This window comes from Capsella rubella, unplaced genomic scaffold (assembly GCF_000375325.1).
Source record: "Capsella rubella cultivar Monte Gargano unplaced genomic scaffold, Caprub1_0 scaffold_7, whole genome shotgun sequence".
In the NCBI taxonomy this organism is placed as follows: domain Eukaryota; kingdom Viridiplantae; phylum Streptophyta; class Magnoliopsida; order Brassicales; family Brassicaceae; genus Capsella; species Capsella rubella.
Window position 1 is genome coordinate 11,412,464 of NW_006238917.1, and position 18,790 is coordinate 11,431,253.

Genomic DNA, 18,790 nt, shown 5'->3' on the forward strand with positions numbered 1-18,790 from the left:
ATTCCAAAGGAACACCTGAACCATAGCAACACAAAATCACCACCTTGATTTCACAAATCCTAAGCAACGCCTAATCCAGAGCAACACAAAATCACCAACTTGATAACAGTCCTCAAATCCAGACCAAGAACTAATCCAATCCAGAGCAGCACAAAACCACCAACTTGACAACAGTTCTCAAATCTAGAGGAACACCTAATCAAATCCAGAGCAACATCTAATCAAATCCATAGCAACAAACTAATCAAATTAAAAAAAACACCTAATCAAATCTTGAACAACACCTTGCAAAAACCAAAGCAACACCTTTGCAAAATCAAGCTTGATCAATTGAAGGACAACAAATTGATGACGACAGACACGAGCGTAAGTTTGAACGACGACGAATTGAACAACGATGGCAAAGAATTGAAGCTTCATGGGAGACGACGAATTGAGTACGAGAGTGACACGACCTCGTTGAATTGAGGAAGACAATGACACGAGCTAATGATGTTAAGCTCACCGGTGGACGGTGGAAATGACGGCGGAGGAAGTGATGCGACAGTTCACCGGCGATTGTAACACAATAGCACTCAATCAATCGTAAATATTAGGTTGAACTGTGTATTTTGTATTCAAGGATCTTTTAGTCATTTAATTAAAAAAATTAATGGTATTTGTGTCAAATTATGGAGTGTGTGGTATATATGTAAGAAGAACTTAAATCATGCTAGATTAGGGAATTTCTCTTTAATCAATTCATCCACTATTTTTTTTAATCGAAAACTAAAATCAAACAAGCTAATTCTCGCAAAACAACATTCAATGGTGTTTACGAAGAAACTTTTGAAAGAATTTTTGGCGACTAGTTTATAGGTATCTTGATGGACAAATTGGAAAGATACCCCACAGAAACTATTCAACAAAAATATCAACGTCATTATTTTTAAACATTGATATAATACATATAGATATTAAATTACTTATTAATGGAAAAAAAAATATTTGATAAATAACTTAGATCATATGATTTAGTTCATAAGCAACAAAATAACTGAATAAAAAACATATTATTTTTGTGTAAGCCAACTATATAACTTTACAGGTGGATAATTATCCTTTCGAAAATATACTCCATCAGGTCTAGCAGTATATTCACGTAGTTGACCACATCGAGGATAATTTATAGTTGGAAGGTATGCTTCAACGTTATAATAATACTTTACGGTAACACCATGCTTAAGATTACATTTCCAAAGTGATGTTTGCTTTCCTGTATCCTTGAATCTAATGCCTGAATTAGCATTGTTGTTTAGGTACTTAACTCCTGAATTTGTTTTACCATCGTGGCATTGATATTCAAAACGTTTGCCGGCACCAAGTTCGTTCTTAAATACTATCTCGTTTAACTTGCAAGCTTCATTTACTCCAAAATAAACAAAAATAACTAATACGAAAAATATTAGGCGATTCATATTTCGGATCAGAGATAGTTGTTGGAGTAAGAAATGTACTAATTTGTAGTATTTATAAATAAAAAAAAAAGTTTTGTGGAAGACGCTTTATATAGTATTACTATTAAGGAAATATTAATACCTATTTTTGTAATATTAACTAAATTTAGATGCAACCATAAGTAAACTAAAAACTATGTCAAACGAGTTTTTAATGTCGAAATTTATGGTTGACCAATAAGATAAATCTAAATGAATAAATTTACTCGAAAACAGATCCGAACCAGATTCGAAAGACCCGGTCCGAAGTCAAAATCAAAAAATACCCAAATGGATTCTATACCTCTAAACCTAAAAACCCCAACCCGACCAAAAGCTAAACAAATTACAAAATATTTCTTCATGATAATAAATGGGAAATATTAAACGGTAAGAAAAAAAAACTAAATGGGGAATTAAAAAGCTTTTTTCCCTAAGCGCAATAGAAAACTCGACACTTAATTACATGTACTGTATTTCATTTTTTAGTCAAATATATAGATTTTAAAAAATTTATATATGTATATATAAGTATTAACTTTTTAGATAATACTTTGTCATCTTTTTACATAGGAAATCTAAAAGTAGAATGTACATGTTAATTTTCATAGAAGATAGGGAAAACATTAAAATATGTTTTCTAGCATTCTTAGAAGATGAGTGAATTTTAGAATAGATAGTATATTTTTTGTAGAATAAAGTGAAAATTATATAATATGTATTTAAAATTTTGTAGAAATTTGAAATTATAAATACCGTAGAAATAAAACTTCTAAATTTCATAAAAGATGATGACTATGTTGAATACATAATCTGATTTTTTAGAACATGTAGATGTATTATAAATTTAAGAGTTCAAATTTATCTATCCCAAATGGTAAGAAAAAGGACATATTTTTTACATTTAAAGTATTCTCATGTATACTTCATCATTTATACTAATAAATGTTGTTAATTTTATTTTTAATAAATTGTGTAAATCTAATGCAAGAGGTAGTTGTAACGCTCCGACCGTCACCTCTCCAGTGGGCCTCATGTTCACTCTGAGCCTACGGGCCCGCCCTCGTAATGAGCCTCATGTCCTCTCACTAGGCCTATGAACCCATTCATATATGACGGTCTGTTTGCTACGTCCAGGAGGCTAAAAGACTTTATTACGGATTGTCTCCACTGAGTTATTTAAAAGACTATCTTTCTTCTCATTGGTTGAAACAATAAGAAGTGGATCACCTCTTTTTTTGATACCATTCGTTGGATCTGAATTTAATCAACAAACTGGTCTTTGCTTTTATATGAAGAATTAAAAAAAAATGTAACATTGCTCTCTTGTGAAAAATGAAAGATTATAAATTTTAATTTTAGTTTTGTATACATAAAGTTTATTTTTTTTAATGGATTACGATTAATAAAGATTTGTATTTCTTTGAAAATTTAATTTGAGTGTCTGAAATTCTTTTAACTTTGAGTATAATATGTAGGATAAAGCTTGTATGTTTATTGGTTATCATGTAGGTTACAAATGGTACAAACGTCTTGATTTTAAAACATACAGTGTTTTTATTTCAAGACATGCTCTTTTTCATGAAAAACTATTTCTTATGACCAATTCATAAATATCGCAAAAAAATCATGATCTATTTTCTTATGTGTCCGAAATGTTTGAAAATTTACCAGTAGATGAAAATTATGTTATTCTCATAGGGACACATATAAGAACTGAGCAAAATAGTGTTCAAGCTAGTAATTATGCAGTAGAAGATTATGTGAATATTAAACCCTCACTTGAGCTCAATTAAGGTTCAAATCAGGATGGAGCACTAGTTGATGATTCTATAGTAGAAGATTCTACAAACATTCTATTCCTCTTGAGCTTGATCCCATAGATGTAGCACCTGTAGAAGATTTAGATACTATTCATGAAGAATATTTGAATGATGATAGTGATTTCCCTCACATAGTGACTAACACAACAAGAAAATCTAAGACACATGCTTAATTGTAGGATTATTACTGTTGATATTTCTTATCCATTATGTCATATAAAAAAATATCAAGTCTCTATTATGCTTATTTGCAGGATTATCACTGTTGATATTTCTTATCCATTATGATTTGTCATATCAAAAATTATCAGTTCCCTATTATTTTTTCCTGGTTGCTATCACTAGTGAGTTTAAGCCAACAACCTATATTGAGATCTAGAAGAATATGGCCATGACTAATGCAATGGGAGAAGATTTGATGACTTTAGAAGGTACAAATACATGGTCTAGTTGCTCTCTACCTGCAGATAATTATGTCATAGGTTGCAAATGGGAACTTAAAGTGAAATATCATTATGATGGGACACTTTAGAGTTATAAAGCTCCTTTAGTGGCAAAGGATACACTTAAACGGAAGGGCTTGATTATGTGGATAGATATTATCTGGTTGCTAAACTCACATCAGTAAAGATGTTACTTGGTGTTACAGCTAAACTAGGTTGGCTTTTATCTCAACTGTATATGTCAAATGCATTTTAAATGTTGATTTAGATGAAGAAATATATATGGAGTTGCTACCATGGTATGGTAGTCAACATGGGAACTTGTTACCGAAAAATGAAGTGTGTAGACTGAACAAGTCCTTGTATGGTTTAAAACAAGCTTCCAGACAATGATACTTAAGTTTAAGAAATTGTTACATTCCATAAAAGGCACACTTAGTGTAACACCCATTTCCATGTTTTGGACGGGTGTCGATCGATACGATGGAAGGGCGTCGATTGACACCGGTTATTTGGGTGGTTAACCAGTTCAATTTTTGTTATTGATCAGTTTTTTAATTTCAATTTAGGGAGAAACCCTAACTTATATGAGGTAAAACTCGAGCAGCCTCTTCTCATTCTCTTTAGTTGTGTTTTGTCGCTTCTGAAAGCTAAGAGAAAGACGGAGTGAGTCTGAAAATTGATCCTAAGACTTAAGGAGACTGAAGAAGGGATTTCTAGAGACTTTTGTGGCTGCTTGTTGGTGTTGCAAGCAAGGGACTGAGGAGATTTGTGGCTGATGGTGCAAGGAGGGCCTTGTTCTTGTTGTCTCTTCTCTGTTTCGTCTATTCAATCAATCCATATCAAGATGAGTGCGTGAGCATGGTTGATATGGGAATATAAGACCTTGTAATGTGTATTAGATTGATTGGGATGGCTGGCAATTGTTGTGTTTGGCTTGTTTGTGTATTTTGGTTGTTGTGTTTGCATGATTAAGTGTTAGGGTTCATACCTCGAGCTTTGGAGGTGGCGAATCCGTCCTTTGCGAAGTTGAGAGGCGATTTCAAGGATTATGCGGAGGCAGTGTTGATCGACGCCAGTTTGGGTCTCGGTCGACACCAACATGGTGTCTGTGTCGGCCGACACCAATTTCTGGACAGTTTTTCTAGATATCAATTCTGGATAGCAAGTAGTTTGTGTCTTTTTTGGCTTAGTTTGTTGATTTGATTGATCTTATGCACAGTGGCGGAGGTAGGATCGAGGTATGAGGGTCAATTGACCCTGGTGAATTTGATGAATTTTTAGGAAAAAAATCAAATTGACCCTTGTATAATAACACAATTGACCGCTGTAAATTTTTTTTAATAACACAATTTACCATTATAATTTGTTTTTGACCCTCATGATCCGATTTCCTAGCTCTGCCACTGCTTATGCATGTTTGTTGGTATATTATAGATGTGTGTATAATCTAGTAGATGAGAGGATCGCTTCACAGAGTATTTGTAATAATACTCACGCATCTCATTGTGTTTGTCATGTAGGTAAAGATAAAGTGTGATCGTGGAATCAAGGTGAGGGAGAGGACAATGATCTAGGGTCGATGTTTGGTGTTTTATGATTATTTTATTATTATTATTGGAACTAGGCATGTCAATTAGGGCTAAAGCCCGCGGGCTAGTTTGGCCCAACCCTGAAAACATCGGGCTCGGGCTTAAATATATATGTCCATAAAAAACCGGGCCTTTTGGGCTAAGCCCATTCGGGCTAAAGGGTTTTTTGGACTTAACCCGGTGGGGCTCGGACCGGCCCAAAAAGCCCTTAAACAAATATATTTTGATTTTTTTAAATATTTTAGTTTGATTATAAGATTTTATTAATGTTATAGTTTTCATATTTACTTTCTAGCCTTACTTATTACTTTTAAAATCTTTATCTATAGTATTTTCTATTATTTATACATGTCAGAACTGAACAAAGCTAAAACTAAAGATCTATAAGTATCATGATTTTGAAATCATTAAAATATATATATTAAATTTTGACTCTATCATATACTTTAAAGTATTTTAGTTCCATGTTTTATTGGGTTAAAGTTTAAATAATTTATTTGGTTTTCATTTTTTTCTCTTAAATTAAGTTCGTTTTATTGAATATTAATAAGTTATTCAAAATTTGATGCATTATTTTATAGTAGACCTTTAAATATTGTTTTCGAAAACTATTATGAACTTAGAAATTGATTTTTTATCGGTAAAAAAAGCCCGAAAAGCCATGTAGCGGCCGGGCCGGGCCGGGCCGGGATCACATATATGAGGGCTTTACGGGTTTCGGGCCGGGCCGGGTTAGCCCGATTGACATGCCTAATTGGAACCTTGGAATTAGAAGCATGTTATGATTGCTGGTTTAATTTGGTTATTGGATGTTTGATGAATTATTGATGGTTTAATTCTCAAATTGGTTGGTTCTGGATTATTGGTTGGTTTCCGCTGGTTATTGTTTGCTTGGTTTAATTTTTCGGTTAATATTAATATGGGGTTAATATTGATGTATTAAAAAGTTGAAAAATGGATTAGATTGTTTCACTTAGTCAAGGGCTATTCTACTCTTTTGATCATAATATGGAGTAAGGGCTTTTTGCTGATGCAGATTTTTCAGTGCATGAGATCAGTGTTAGGATATTGTGTTTTTCTTGGCAACTCACTCATAATTTTGGAAGTCCAAGAAATATGACATAGTTTCACGATCATCTTCAGAAACTGAATATAAAAGCATAATTTTAGCAATTTGTGAGATCCTATGGCTTTAGAGTTTATAAGAAGATCTGCACTTTCCAACTACATCTCCACCGATGCTTTATTGTGACAATCATGCGGTAATACACATCACCAACAACATAGTATTCCACAAACACACCAAACAATATAGATCATGACTGTCATATAGTGAGAAACATTTGGTACTTCATAGCTTCTTTATGTTACATCATATTGCCAAATTATAGACATTCTTACCAAACCTTTGTATCCTGCCAATTTTGTAATCTAGTAAGTAAACTTGGCATTTTAAACCATTTTGTACCAACTTAGGCTAATGGGAAAATCATTTTATTCATATTTTCTTGTAACAAAAATCTACCTAAGTAAAACACAAACCGTCAACCAAAATGCAATTTTTGTTAACCCAAATCTAAAACTAGCTCTCTCCCAAAAGAAAGATAAATATCTTAAACACATGCAAAGAGACAAAATAAAGAACAGCAAATGACACGTGTCATAGTTAGGCTAACGAGATGAGGTTTGCTGTAACGTGTGGCCATCACACTTCTCTTCCTTCTTTCTTTCACCCACCTCTTCCTTCTTCTTCTTCTTCCTAATCTCCTTCTTCCTCCGATCTCTCTATTTAACTTCTTCGACGAATCTAAACATCAAAAATATCTTACATACCTTTTGGGTCCCCAAGAAACCAATAAAAGCTCCTTCCTTTATCTTGTTTTCTAAGTTATCTTAGAGCAAAGGTCCTTCCTTTATCTTGTTTTCTGAGTTATCTTTGAGTAAAGGTCCTTCCTTTATCTTGTTCTTTGCATGAGTATCAAGCTATGACCTCTTTGACGAAGATTCAAGTGTACCCACGAGTCTTGGAGCACCGTCTCTTCATCAGAGATCCGATACGGGTCGTGTCTAGGTTGAATTCTAGAGAACGTAGCAATAGGGTTTGTGTGCATCGGTGTGAGAGTGATTCTGGTGAGAAGAAAGTTGAAAGAAGGAGAAAAGTTGAGAAATCTAATGGGTTGTGGAGTTCTTTGAAATCTGGGGTTTTAGGTTTTAGTAAATTAGGGTTCTTATCTAAAGATGAGTACAATCACAAAGTTGAGAAATTGGAGATGGTCTTCTCTAAGGTTAGTCTTTAAAGTTTCAACCTTTTCATTCTTTTGTTCTCTGTTTACTCTAAAGTTTTAACCTTTTTATTGATTTTGTAGATTGCTGTTCAAATTGCGAGATATATTGTGACTATGACAAGTACTGGAGCTATTCTATTGATTGGGTTTCAATTATCAGGTTAGTTCAAGAACTGTTGTGTAGAAGATTGTTTTGAAAGGTTGAAACTTTGTTTTGGACTGAGTTTTGTGTGTGTGTGTGTGTGTGTGTGTTGGTATGAAAAAGGTGGGGATGGTTCGATGAACTCATTGGTTTGGTATAGTTGGCTTGGAGGTATTATCATTGGAACTATGATTGGGTCTAACATGGTTTTGGAAGATCATTACAGAGCTGGTCCGCGTAATGTTGTTATTACTGGAAGGTAAAGTTCTTTACTTTCTGGTTTTTTGCATTGTTTCTTTGTGTGTTTTGTTGTGATGCTGATTTGTGTTTTTGATTGATATGTGTTTTAGCACGAGAGGACTAGGGAAAGCTCTTGCTAGAGAGTTTCTTCTCTCTGGAGACAGAGTCATTGTCACATCTCGCAGGTTGGTATATTGAATTGTATATGGGAATTATGGATTAGTTTTTTTCTATAAAGAAATGAGTTCTTATGATTTGTGTTTGTTTTTTTTGTTTGGTGTAATTAGTTCTGAATCTGTTGATATGACTGTTAAAGAGCTTGAGCAAAATCTTAAAGAGATTATGAATAGTGCGAGTGAGTCTGCTAGAAAGAAATTGAGTGATGCTAAGGTAGTTGGTATTGCTTGTGATGTTTGCAAACCCGAGGACGTTGAGAAGCTGTCGAATTTTGCTGTAAAAGAGCTTGGTTCCATCAACATATGGGTAAGAACATAAATTCATTGTTCTGTTTTGTGACTTCATGTATTTTAGTAGTTCATATGTTTTACTCACTGTTGTTATTCAATTGGACAGATAAACAATGCTGGTACTAACAAAGGTTTTAGACCGCTGCTCGAGTTCACTGAAGAAGATATCAAACAGGTAAAATGCTTTATGAAACTAAAGATTGAAATTTCCGGCTAGAGCCTATGGTGCAGTTCCTCAGTCTAATTGTAATTCATGTTTTGTAGATTGTCTCCACAAATTTGATTGGATCAATTCTATGTACACGAGGGGCGATGGATGTGATGAGCAGACAGGACAATGGTGGCCACATCTTTAACATGGATGGTGCTGGTTCTGGGGGTTCTAGCACTCCTCTAACGGCCGTGTAAGAAATCAAAGCATTTGATACATGTCTCTAAATAACTACAACAAAATTTCTGAGTCTTTTTGAGATTTTGCAGATATGGGTCAACAAAATGCGGACTCAGGCAATTTCATGGGTCTATTGTGAAAGAAAGCCAAAAAATGAACGTTGGCCTTCACACTGCATCCCCGGGCATGGTTCTGACCGAACTTCTTCTCAGGTATGCATGCGCTTATACACTTTCTCACTAAGCTCTAAATTGCTTTAAATGCGGTTCTTGAATTTGGATCTGGCTTTTCATTTTGGCAGCGGTTCAAGCATAAAAAACAAGCAGATGTTTAACATAATATGCGAGCTTCCTGAGACAGTAGCTAGAACGCTGGTACCACGCATGCGAGTTGTAAAAGGTTCAGGAAAAGCTGTCAACTACCTGACTCCTCCTCGGATATTGTTAGCTATTGTCACTTCCTGGCTCAGGAGAGGCCGATGGTTCGATGACCAAGTAAGTAGTTAAAGAGTGTTCAAGCCAAGTTCACTTCAGGGTCACTCGCTTACGCAAAGATGTGTTTATATGTTTGCAGGGACGGGCGTTATATGCAGCGGAAGCAGACAGGCTAAGGAACTGGGCAGAGAACAGAACGAGGTTGTCGTTAACAGACGCCATGGAGATGTACACAGAGAACACTTGGGTCTCTGTATTCTCTCTTTCAGTTGTTTGCGCTTTCATCATCCTTCAAAGCACCACACCTAGCTCCTTTCCAGGCACATGACAACATCTTTCTTTAGATGTGTTTATAAAAGAATTTAAACGTACATGTTATGTATAAAGAAGCTATATGTATAACAGAACCAATCTGTTCATCTATTATACTGTCTCTGGTTACAAATGTAAACACGTCATTATAGTTGTAGAATGTTTTTGTTGTTGACAGTATTAAAGAAAAGATTGTATTTAAGTCTCCATTATTAAATATAACTTTCCAAAATTGTTTGTATGAGATTGTTTTAAGTACTGATCTATATTTTGCTAAAATACCACTAATAAAAGCTACTAAGATTATATTATATGATATGAGAAATATTTAAGGAGATTACTTTTTAGAAGTTGATTTTTTTTTGTAAATTTTGAGAAAGCTATTATTGGTTTAAATTTTTTTACTCCATATATATAAATTGTGTTTGATATGCTCCATACTCAACATCTAAATTCCAAACAAGTTCTTTATGCTATTTTGAACCTTTTTGTGAAAATTATTTTGAACTTTAAATACTTCTTATATCTTTTTTATTTAAACTATTTATAATCCAGAAAAAATGCCCAAAAAAAAAATAGAAAATAAAATTAGTTGAGATGTAAAAACAAAATCATAGATTTTTATAGTGATTTAAAGGTGATTTTGAATATATGATAGTATAACGCCAATCCCCACATGTAATGTGAATCCCGATATTTTACTCCAGTCTACGAGTGATTCATATTTATCCGCCTTTCATAGGCTTTCTTGCCACGATAGTACACAATTGGAACACAGTAGAGGCGTAACCACAAATAAAATCTACAGTTCCAATAATGTGACACTCCTTACATAATTGGCAAAACGTTACTAAAAAAAATCTTACCATAACTTTTTTAATATTTTTGTTATTTTCTCTCATAATTATTGAAAATATGTCAAATATTATGTTAAAAATTAAATATCTATAGATATATTACCAAAAAAAAAATTAAAGAAAAAAATTAAGCAAAATATGCTTTAAAGGTATTATTAAGCAAAATATGCTAAAAGAAAGGAAATATTAAGCAAAATATATGCAAAAATATATTTGAAAGTCTATATTTAAAATAATGTGGTATTATGAAGTATTTATAAAATTATGTATATCTATATCATATATATAATGTAGATATGTGATTTACATATCTTTTTTGTGTATTCAATTTTTTCATTTTCCAAGAAAAAAAGATGATATACAACTAATCAATTAATAACATATCACCTATTTCGTTAATTACAGTTTTCATTTATCTTAGATTTGGTGAGAAAGTTCAAACTTTTAAAAAATTAGTGTATAAAAACTTTAACATGTATAAAATTTCTCGTGGGTTTAAGTTCATTAATAGATTTTAGTTTAAAGTTTTTCTTACTAAAAAAAAAGTTCAGAGTTTAAAAATATATTTCACTAATATTAAGTTTTGTTTTTAATTTTAAATTCCATTAAATATATTATTATCAAATTTCCTATTCATGGTTTTTTTCAGAAAAACAAAAATTAACTCCTTTTTGAAGTTAAAACATATTAAGATAAAAAATTTCAAAAAGAATTAGTTTTTTTTAATCTTTTTTACTTATGTAGAAATCATTTTTATGTTACATTTATACTTTTTAACATTTTAAAAAAAAATTTTAATAAATCTATAATTGACATGTGTCAATATCTTACCGATGCCACTGATACTTGTAAATCGTAACGATTATGACTTAAAATTGACTAACTTATTGGATTTGATTTTCTATTTTTTTAATTATTCTTTTTTGAAAAATATTGGGTTGGAATATGCTTCTAACATAAGCTATAATGGGACGAAATGTGTAAGTTACAATAGAATAAAATATTGTTAATTCATACTTCTACAACTTGTTTTTAAAGTATACTAATTTAATAAAAACTGATATTATGTAATCTTAATAATAATTAAATAAACTCTTCAAATATGTAAGTTTTAAAACAAAAAATTACGATCTCTTATCGTTTTGCTCTAAAAATCATCCAAACTTTTAAAATCTCAACAAATCACGAACTATATAATTTTCCAACTATAAAAAAAAAAAACAAAACCACCAAATATTCTACATATGCATTTACTAAGTCCAATATCCTCACTTTTTTCTTATTTTTTCAAGACACAAAGAGTTATTCAATGTGCCAAAAAAAAAGGAACAAAATTGAATAAAATAGGAATAGGCTAGTGTGATTTCATTGCAAAAGCTTTTGTGTGAGACCCATATTAGAAAAAACTAATTGGGCTTTAAATAAATCAAAGCCTATTAAAAGGAAGTTCTTAGAGCATGTCCAGTGGCATTGGTAGATGGGTTGCTTATTAATATTGTGTGGTAAAAATAAATACAAAAACAAAAAAAGGGCTCACTATAAGGAGCATCGTTTCTTCTCCGAATAGCGGAAGCTACGATTAAGAAACGGTACGTGTCAATGTTTAATTGGAAGCTGAGTAAATAGAAAATAATGTTTTTTTTCTTTATTTTCTTTCTTTTCTCTCCACATATTTCTCTTAGTGGACATGTAATTTTAAGTATAATTGCTAATAAATTGATTTTATTAGTTTAATATTAAATATATTATTAGTTTAATTTTAAGTATCTTTCATGTGTTGCTCTAGTAATGATGGTCTTATATGGGCCGAACTTGTCAAAAACCGAAACAACACGTCACGTATCTTCATTCTCATATAAGAGAATCAATAGAGTAATAAAAACCCAAAAAGATTATAAAATCACCACATTTATCAATAGAAACAAGAATTTCTAATACAAAAATCAATTCTCAATGATTAAAAAACCAAACTTATAAAGATTTAAAAAAAGAAAAAATTGAAGGGATCATCAGATAGGAGCGAAAGACTATGCTACAGAATTGTAATCATGGAGATTATATCATCTGAACTATGCATTATTAATCCTCACTTGACCCTTTTTTCTAACTAAACACATATTATAAACAAGATTAGAGGCCTCATTGAATAGATTAGGCTTATCAACATGGATTAATTTAGACATATGCTTGTCTTTAATCGATTTAATCATCGGCCAAATCCTAAAAGAACACAACAAGAAAAAGAACAAAACCAAATAAGAGAAGGACTCAGAATATGGGTGGTGATATAACAGAGTGGTCGGCAAATAGGCTTTGTTACGGCCTTTGTTACGACGAACGAGACCTTAATATCAATCGTCACTGTCCACAAAAAAAAAAAACAAGAACAAGAAAATATAAGAATCTTTGATTACGAGAAAGATGTAAAAGCTTGAGTGAAGGATGATGTAAGCTTCTGACTCTGTCTCATGCTTTTATACATAAATATAAAGAAGCCCTAGGGTTTTCTAATCTTTGTCAACGTTGTTGGGCTTATTGGGCTTCTTAAAAAGAAAAAGAAAATTTATATACATATATAGAGAATCAATGTGGTTTGTTGTTTGACAACTTAGAGGGGTGTATTAAAAATGGAATTTTAAGAGATTTGAGTTTTATTGGGTTTTTAAATAATTTTGATGATTTTAGAGAATTTCATATGATTTTTGTAAAATCCTTTCAAATCTCACCAAAAACTATGAGATTTGGATTTCTGAATTTTTAACTAGGGAAATCCTCCCAAATCCTCTAAAATCCTTCAAAATAATTAAAAGCCAAATCCACAAATTGTTTTCAATAACAATGGATTTTAAGGTGGATTTTGAAATCATTAGTTGAATAACAGTGAATTTCATGAGACTTTTTAAAATTCATGTTTGAATAATAGTGGATTTGTAAACTTTTTACAAATCACTTGAAATGTCACTTTGAATACACCCCCCTTAGTTTAGTTTACTTCACTGTCCAAGAAACAGATCCGGAAAGGAGACAAGACAGTAGTTTTAACTGCTACTTGTTTTGTTCTTTTGCCCTAAAATACATGCATGGCTTCAATTGTATCATATGTTCATTAGTCTTTTTTGATTCACCTTCAATGTCTATCTTTAGGGCTTCTAAAACCATTCAAGTTCTCGAGTTTCTCTAAATATGAGAACTTCTTTGGTGTTAGTTTTGGAGATTTTGGAGGTTTCTCTGATTGCCCTTTCGAGCTATTGTCGCTCCAACCGATAAAATCTAGCAATGTCGTCTTTGATGATGAGTATTGTGGTTCAAGCTTCTCTGTTTCCTCTCCGGAGTAGTTCGAAGTTCTAACCGGCTCTGAGTCCATTTCTGATGTTTCTTCAGGTGTACATTGCTTTCGAGCTAAAGAATCCGCGTAAAGTACATCCTCGATTCTCGACATTTCCGTGTACCCCAAGCTCTCTAATATCCTTGAGTAGCTCTCCAAAACCGCGTGTCCTACATCCTATAGTTAGCACACATAATGTGACATATCCTCTAGTTAGATGTTAGAACACATAATAACAATAGCAAATATATATATGGTACAAAAAAATCAAAACAATATCCTATTATCTTACACAAACATAAATGTTATATCAAAATCTTATACATCAAATTTTTGTAAAAATGATCCAATACACCAATTAATATAAAAAAACTCTTACTAGATGATTATATATATTGTCAAATCATGTTTGAATATTAAGAAAAATTATAGTATTACCTTGTTATACTGAATCTTGGAGATGTCGAGTGAAGATTGAGGAAGACCAGGGAACTTTTGTTTAAGCAAGACCAAGATTGTTTGGGCTCGCTCTTCGAACAACTCTCGTTTCTCCAAGCTCACAGCTGATCCCCAAGAAGATTTGTTGTCTTTTAGATGAAGTTTCCTTTTCCATATAACAATTGAGGCCTCGATCCTGTTCTTCACATCCAACACTTTGTGCTCTGTAGACAAGTCAAGTGTTGACAAGAACTGCTCTGGATCAAACCATTCTTCTGTTATGCTCTTGTATAACGAATCCCCAAGGCTTACTCTTCCATTCTGCAATAATCTAAGTCTTATCAATCACATTTATTGATTTTTCTAGAATAGTATATAGATAGAACTAATCCAAGCAAACAATCCAAACTATATTACCCGATTTTACGACAAAAAGAAGTATATAATCACCTTTGGAAGAGACTCTATATAGCTATCAGGGATAGCCATTTCTGAAAGAACTTGTGCATTAATAGCCATGGCGGCTTTTTGGACTTGTGAGACTGAATCTTTTTGAATATGAAGCATTCTTCGGGCTGATTCGGATAAGCCATCAGAAGGGACTTTTACCGGAGGAAGCCACCACTTGTCCTTTGTCCTATCATTCCTTGCTTCTTTCCCTTCTTCAGAATCTCTTGATACATACCAAAACTCATTGTGTCCTCTAAAATTGTCCAATGTATCCTAATATGTTTCAATATTGTTCCATAAAAATTGCATACCATACATACATGTATATAATTACATGGGCACATGGACTTACAATGAGCATTGCATCGAGTTTGCGAAGGGCAGGGATGTTCATGAGAAGATCACCTCTTTGTCTTGTCACCATAATCTACAAATACAGCCATTGAATCATAATGTTATCTCTAATACTGATAAAATGAAATTGATGATTAATTATAAGTTTTAGCAAATGTATCACCTCGGTGCAGACTCCATCCTTACTAATCTGTTGAGATGGAACAAACTCAACAATGTGATCAGTCACAGACAACAACCAATCGATTTCTTTCTTCCACCTCGCTCGCCTATCGGGTGCCATCGGCTGCAACTTTGTCTGTTCCCCAAATATTGACGCTACACAAAAAAACATTATACCAAACCAAAAGATTGATTTTAGGTTACTTGTGTATGAAGATAACTAAAATAAAACCTAAAGAACTACTTTTACCGGCTAGATTTGTTATGGCATTTGATAGTGCCAAAGCAGAAGCTACACCTTTACCACCACCTGACATATCTTCTCCTAGAAGTAACTTTGTGAATCTATCTTTCATCATCTCCGTATCTACAAATATATAAAACCCACAAGATTGTTAGGTTTTTTTTTTCTTTATATCCCTAGAGTTCTTTAACGAAACATTTTTTTGTTAATCACCGGATTGTTGTTTGTCCCGTCTCCGGGAAATCAAACGTGAAGTCATCGGGCGGCTAGTCTCCACCGGACTTTTGAGGCTGTCTTGATTTTGACTTTCCGACATGGTTGTTGGTTCCACGAGATGAGGTTGTTGTTGTTGTTGTTGTTGTTCTTGTTCTTGTCCCGGAGAGGAATCAAACATTCTATCAAAATTAAATGAACTCGAAATGCTTATTCCTCGTTCCAACGATGGAACCATGGTACCAAGACCTTTCAATCGTTTTCTTGTTCACAGTTAGAAAAATTCTTACTTTGAATTTTCCCAAGAACGTAAGAGAATTAAGTTGATAGCAAATGTGAAAGACTTATGACAAATGAAGGAGACGTGGGAGGCACGAAAATGAGGAAGGATCAAGAAAGTGTCATGGATTTTAAGGATTTGAAACTTGTTCTATACCAAAATAGTTAATAGGTAGAAAGCTTATTTAGGTTTCTTTATCTATTTAGGTTTCTTTATCTTCTCTTTGGTATTCAAAAGCAAATTAGTGGTTTATTTGTGCTTACTATAAAATTCCATAAATCCCGGGAGAGACGGTAAAACTTAGCGGCAATTTTAACAATAATCATAGTTGTTATCAGCTTATATTATATGTTTTTATATTTATCCACCAGATAGCAATGATAACTTTTTATAAAGTGTTACTACAAGAAAACATAGCTATTTTTCACCACGGGTTTTTTTTCGAATTTTCGACAACATGTTATGAATTTTGAGTAATTATGTCGGATTAAATGTTTTTTGGGATGGTTTTAGTTAAATGGCTAAGTGTTATGCATTCCAATGATTTAGTTGTTCCAAACATACCCAATAATTACACCAAAAAACTTATCATTTTTTCTTACTTTAGACTTTTTTTTTGTCTTCTTTTTCTACTTTTCTTTCTTTTTTGTCTCCTTATATACTTTTTGACTCTGGGTGCAAAATAAAAAGGTAGAGTGAAATAGTCAAAGATAAACAGCACTCAACTAACCCATCTTCTCTTCTTTAATTATAATTATCTGAGTTTATTAGTGTTCCCAAAGGCACCACTCTATAGCCTAGGGTCTATAGTCATCTTCATGAATCCCAAATCTTTGTATAAATTTATATATATTTTGTTAAGTATTGCTATGTGCTTTGTAATATAATGTATAAATATTTTGTTAAGTATTGCTCTGTGCTTTATAAAATAATGTATGGCACTACAACATGTCGAAATTATTTGGTAACAAAAGTAGGTACCGACACATATATAACAATATAAATAATATGCGTTTTGCTATAATTAGAAGAACACTAAGATTACAATCAAAGGAAAATTATAGAGTGAAGAGAGTGAACTTGACTAAGACAAGCATGGCTGTGAAGCTCATTTACCTCTGTCTCTTCGTATACATTGTCCTACTAATTTCAGGTAAAAATATGCTTGTATGATCCTTGGCAAATACTATACTCTTTCCGGTTAGGATCTTTTTGAAAAAAAAAAGAATAATTGCAAAATCTTTTTGATGTGATGATATGTATAGAAGGGGTGGCTACTACTCAAGGTCGGACTATGACCGCAACTGCGAGAGGACGAGGTGGGAAGAGTGGTCGGACGGAATGGTTATACGTAGCCGGAGAATGTGCTAAGTTACCACGTTGCAACAAATATTGTGTCTCTAATGGGTTTCATCTTGGTGGGTTTTGTAAGAAATTGTCACCTCAAGCTTCCTCTCTTTTTTGTGTTTGTAAATATACGTAGCTAAGGTTTCATAGAACTCACTGACTTCCTCTTTGTTGTTGTTGTTGGCCGGGAGAGATAATAATTAAAGAGTTCTTCAGAATTGAGGTCTTGACTTGTTGGTCCATTTCATTCCACTTATAATGGTTTGAACTTGTAAGCCTTTTATTTCTTTGTTGTTTAGTAATTCCAACTTTACCAAGTGCTAATAACTTATTTGGTAAAGATTTCTAGCAAAACTAAAAGATTGTCAGTTCGAGTAGCGCTTGGAACGAGACATATTACCTGCTCCGGTTTTGGGTCTGAGAGGATGTATGGGCTTCGGCCCAGAACCTCTTAGTTATTCAAAAAAAAACTTGAAAAAATTGGATCATGCTATATCTCTATATTAGTAAAAGAGAAGTACAAATTTGAATACGGGTCGGGTCAAAATTAAAAAATTAACCCGATTTCAACAATTGGATACTTCAAAAGTGGATATTAAATTGGGTTTGGATACATACATCGGATACTTTACATATCTAATTTTAGGATTGTATTATTTCCATAACTAATTAGAGGATTTCCAAATATTTCTCTAACTAATTTAATATAATTTATTAAAATAATTATTATTCTTCTTTCACTTTTATTTGATCTTATATTTAATTTATGATATTATACTATATAATATAAATATTTAATAAAAATTTAACTTTTTTTTGCATATGTTGCAATTTGAATTTTTCGAAACGGACATATAATACTCAACTACATTCGGTTAAATATTTTGGACAATGGTTTAAAACCATTATAAGTATGACCAATATTAAAACCATTGTTACATGAGCATATTTAAAATTTTTAAAAGTTTCAAAATATTATGATTAAGAGGTTCAAATATATAAAAACTTTAGAATTTAAAATATGGAAAATTTTTTTAAAGACATAAATGTAATTTTGGAGATATAATTTTAATTGATAAAATATATTATATATCAAATTATTAGAAATTTATATAGTACACGGGTAGTTTGTTAAATCACAATTATAATGATAAAGCGAGTTATGAATAAAAAAATTTTATGAAATGAATTCTGTTACGGGTTGGTCCTTCAAAAAATTATTGTAAATATGTAATTTTACATATATTCCTACTTCTACTACAAAATAGTCAAAATGAATATTTATCGACAAATATTATTTCGTGATGTTAAATTTTCACCGTGTTTTTAGTTGTATCAAAACTCAATATATATATAATTATTTACTCACTTTTTCCTTTATTATTTTATTTAAACTTATTATACAAATATATGATTCACCGTAATCGACTGGATTGCAATAAAATTAAAATGTAACATATTCTAATCCGTTAAAAGTTATATATATATATATATATATATATATATATATATATAT

At 32.1% G+C, this 18,790-nt stretch overlaps 3 protein-coding genes and 2 non-coding genes across 5 annotated transcripts; 2 read left to right on the plus strand and 3 right to left on the minus strand.

The window, feature by feature from the left end:
- The first annotated feature begins 7,083 nt into the window (after nucleotides 1-7,083).
- LOC17879926 (probable chlorophyll(ide) b reductase NYC1, chloroplastic) lies at nucleotides 7,084-9,813 on the plus strand. Its single transcript, XM_006283524.2, has 10 exons — nucleotides 7,084-7,618; nucleotides 7,700-7,778; nucleotides 7,884-8,019; nucleotides 8,111-8,185; nucleotides 8,288-8,483; nucleotides 8,574-8,642; nucleotides 8,732-8,871; nucleotides 8,948-9,070; nucleotides 9,160-9,352; nucleotides 9,432-9,813. The coding sequence occupies exons 1-10, from the start codon at nucleotides 7,319-7,321 to the stop codon at nucleotides 9,618-9,620; spliced, it is 1,500 nt and encodes a 499-aa protein (XP_006283586.1). The 5' UTR covers nucleotides 7,084-7,318; the 3' UTR covers nucleotides 9,621-9,813.
- Nucleotides 9,814-12,462: 2,649 nt separating this feature from the next.
- Nucleotides 12,463-12,560, minus strand: LOC111829816. The gene has a single exon (XR_002833172.1). It is a non-coding gene; the product is annotated as a small nucleolar RNA snR60/Z15/Z230/Z193/J17 (small nucleolar RNA).
- A 165-nt stretch (nucleotides 12,561-12,725) lies between these two features.
- On the minus strand, nucleotides 12,726-12,828 carry LOC111829817. The gene has a single exon (XR_002833173.1). It is a non-coding gene; the product is annotated as a small nucleolar RNA Z43 (small nucleolar RNA).
- Nucleotides 12,829-13,459: 631 nt separating this feature from the next.
- LOC17879704 (rop guanine nucleotide exchange factor 9) lies at nucleotides 13,460-15,885 on the minus strand. Its single transcript, XM_006285729.2, has 7 exons — nucleotides 15,648-15,885; nucleotides 15,441-15,557; nucleotides 15,192-15,346; nucleotides 15,027-15,101; nucleotides 14,675-14,947; nucleotides 14,225-14,545; nucleotides 13,460-13,963 (listed from the first exon to the last, which is right to left on the minus strand). The coding sequence occupies exons 1-7, from the start codon at nucleotides 15,883-15,885 to the stop codon at nucleotides 13,589-13,591; spliced, it is 1,554 nt and encodes a 517-aa protein (XP_006285791.1). The 3' UTR covers nucleotides 13,460-13,588.
- A 1,083-nt stretch (nucleotides 15,886-16,968) lies between these two features.
- Nucleotides 16,969-17,492, plus strand: LOC17878583 (defensin-like protein 37). Its single transcript, XM_006285026.2, has 2 exons — nucleotides 16,969-17,080; nucleotides 17,193-17,492. Exons 1-2 carry the CDS (start codon nucleotides 17,023-17,025, stop codon nucleotides 17,408-17,410), a joined length of 276 nt encoding a protein of 91 aa, XP_006285088.1. The 5' UTR covers nucleotides 16,969-17,022; the 3' UTR covers nucleotides 17,411-17,492.
- Nucleotides 17,493-18,790: the final 1,298 nt, after the last annotated feature.